Consider the following 2,735-nt stretch of genomic DNA (forward strand, 5'->3'; position numbering starts at 1 on the left):
GACTTAATCTATTCGAAACAGATGATTTATGTTCTCCCACCCTTGATAGTTGTCATTTCACATGTAACTTTTTTGACACAAAGTAGCATGATCACCAAATTTCATCATTCACTTGCAACAAATAAAATTAAGTTAAAGTTATAGACTTGCTTCATAAAAATAAAAATAGACAAATGTTGTGGCGTAATACTATAAAATCCTAATTGTCTCATGCATATAATATTTTTTGGCACTACTAAGAGTATTTCATCATCCTTATAGATAAAGAATTAATTCCTTTCAGGGTGCATGATTGTCCCCACCAAAAAGTGTCACTCCCAGAAATTATATCATTGACCTTTTCGTCATTATAGGGATCTAGCCTTACATTACTAAACTAATATCTTTTATATATATATATATATATATATATAATATGCTATAAAGTTGATATTCACAACATTCTGCTTGAATTAATGACATAATAAAAACATATTTTGCTTGTAACTTGTAACATAATACTAACTTTAAATTCCAATTTTACGTATGTGATCTTAGCTAATAAATACACGTATGGAATATGATGCATGTATTTAAAGTCAGGATTTATGAAAATGTGGGATGCTTGCTAGTTAGTTATCATTTTATAACCAATATATATCCGGTAATCTTTATAGCCTTATCTCAAACTTGTTAGTTCAATCATAACCTAAAAAACAACTTCACTCCAAATTTGAGAATTAGTATTTATAAAGGAAAACAATATCTAACGGATAAGCTATTCTAACTATTATAATAAGCAGTAATATCTAGGTACCTCAGAACCCTTAGCCTTTATAAATTCACACTCCTTCCTTCATTCTTCTTCACACTTAATCCCATTCTCACAATGGCATCTTCTCCGATCAAAGATCTCACAACTTCCTCCATTAGTGTTGAGAGCCAAGGACAAGCACCTAGCCCTCTCCGGAAAATGATCGCCGTCGCTTCGATCGCCTCCGGAGTTCAATTTGGGTGGGCCTTACAACTCTCTCTATTAACACCATACGTACAACTCTTGGGGGTCCCACATGCATGGTCCTCCATCATTTGGCTTTGTGGTCCAATCTCAGGTCTAATTGTGCAACCCATCGTTGGCTACTATAGTGACCGTTGTAAATCCCGCTTTGGTCGTCGCCGTCCATTCATTTGTACTGGTGCTATTGCCGTCGCCATCGCCGTCATCCTCATTGGATTCGCAGCGGATTTTGGTCATAGCTTAGGAGACAACCTCACATTGAAGACTCGCCCACGCGCCGTCGCTTTCTTTGTACTTGGCTTTTGGATCCTTGACATGTCTAATAACATGCTACAAGGACCTTGCCGTGCATTCCTCGGAGATCTCTCCGCCGGAAACCAGAGCAAGATTCGTTCAGCCAATGCCATCTTCTCGTTCTTCATGGCTGTCGGGAACATCCTCGGCTACGCTGCTGGGTCCTATGGAAAACTTTACAAGGTGTTCCCATTTACAGAGACAAAGGCATGCAATGTTTATTGTGCGAATCTGAAGAGTTGTTTCTTCATATCTATCATTCTCCTCACAATTCTTGTCATCTTTGTGATGATATACGTAGAAGAAATACCCCTGACATCATCATCAAACATTAATGATGAGAACGATATTGGAATAACACTATGTATACGATCATTATTTGGCGCCTTCAAGGAACTGAAACGCCCAATGTGGGTGTTGTTGTTAGTGACATGTTTGAACTGGATGGCGTGGTTCCCATGGGTTCTTTATGACACTGATTGGATGGGGAAGGAGGTGTATGGTGGTGAAGTTGGACACAAGGTGTATGATATGGGTGTTCATGCAGGTTCTTTGGGTCTCATGTTTAACTCTATTGTTCTAGGTGTTATGTCTTTGGTTGTTGAGCCATTGTCACGTCTTGTTGGAGGGTTGAAGAGGTTGTGGGGATTGGTGAACTTTATTCTAGCTATTGGTTTAGCAATGACTGTGCTTATTACTAAAGAAGCTGAGGCCCACCGCCAATTCACGGTTGTTGCAAAAGGGGTTAGGGAGGCTCTGCCACCATCAACTGGTATCAGTGGTGGTGCCTTTGCTTTGTTTTCTGTTCTTGGCATTCCTCTTGCGGTAATATTTTCTTACTAAATTAAATAAATGATATGATAAAATGATTTTTACCCTTTTCTTGTTAAAAGGTTTTGGTCACATGGAAAAATATGAACTCTCCATGACAATTAATTATAAAATGGATAAAAGCATAGGAAAATTGTTATTATGCTTACAATGGGATGTAATGTTGGAAACTTAATAACATTTTTGTCCAGATTACTTATAGTGTGCCATTTGCACTTGCCTCAATATTCTCCAGCACCTCAGGGGCAGGCCAAGGTAAATAAAAAACTAATATAATCTATTATTAATATCGAATGTGGATCAAATCATATATCCAATCATTCAACCAAATTAATTTATATAACATTTTTTTTTATGTTTAATAACTTTCAGGTTTATCTTTGGGAACTCTCAATCTCGCAATTGTGATTCCACAGGTTAGGAATAATGATAAGATATTAAAATTACTAAATTTTTTTGTGTGTGAAGTATTTGATTGAATTTGTATGTTTATATAAATACATAGATGATTGTATCAGCCATAAGTGGACCTCTAGATGGTGCATTTGGTGGTGGTAACTTGCCGGCATTTGTGATGGGCGCCATATTCGCCGCTATGAGTGGTGTATTGTCA

At 37.2% G+C, this 2,735-nt stretch overlaps 1 protein-coding gene across 1 annotated transcript; it reads left to right on the top strand.

Moving 5' to 3' along the window:
* Window positions 1-826: 826 nt before the first annotated feature.
* On the top strand, window positions 827-2,729 carry LOC109341878 (sucrose transport protein SUC9-like; the record flags this gene model as incomplete). The annotated part of the gene is made up of 4 exons (XM_019579852.1): window positions 827-2,116; window positions 2,314-2,377; window positions 2,495-2,538; window positions 2,628-2,729. Coding segments are annotated over exons 1-4 (1,458 nt in total), but the record flags the coding sequence as incomplete, so codon positions are not given.
* Window positions 2,730-2,735: the final 6 nt, after the last annotated feature.

This window comes from Lupinus angustifolius, unplaced genomic scaffold (genome assembly GCF_001865875.1).
Source record: "Lupinus angustifolius cultivar Tanjil unplaced genomic scaffold, LupAngTanjil_v1.0 Scaffold_785, whole genome shotgun sequence".
NCBI classification, from domain to species: domain Eukaryota; kingdom Viridiplantae; phylum Streptophyta; class Magnoliopsida; order Fabales; family Fabaceae; genus Lupinus; species Lupinus angustifolius.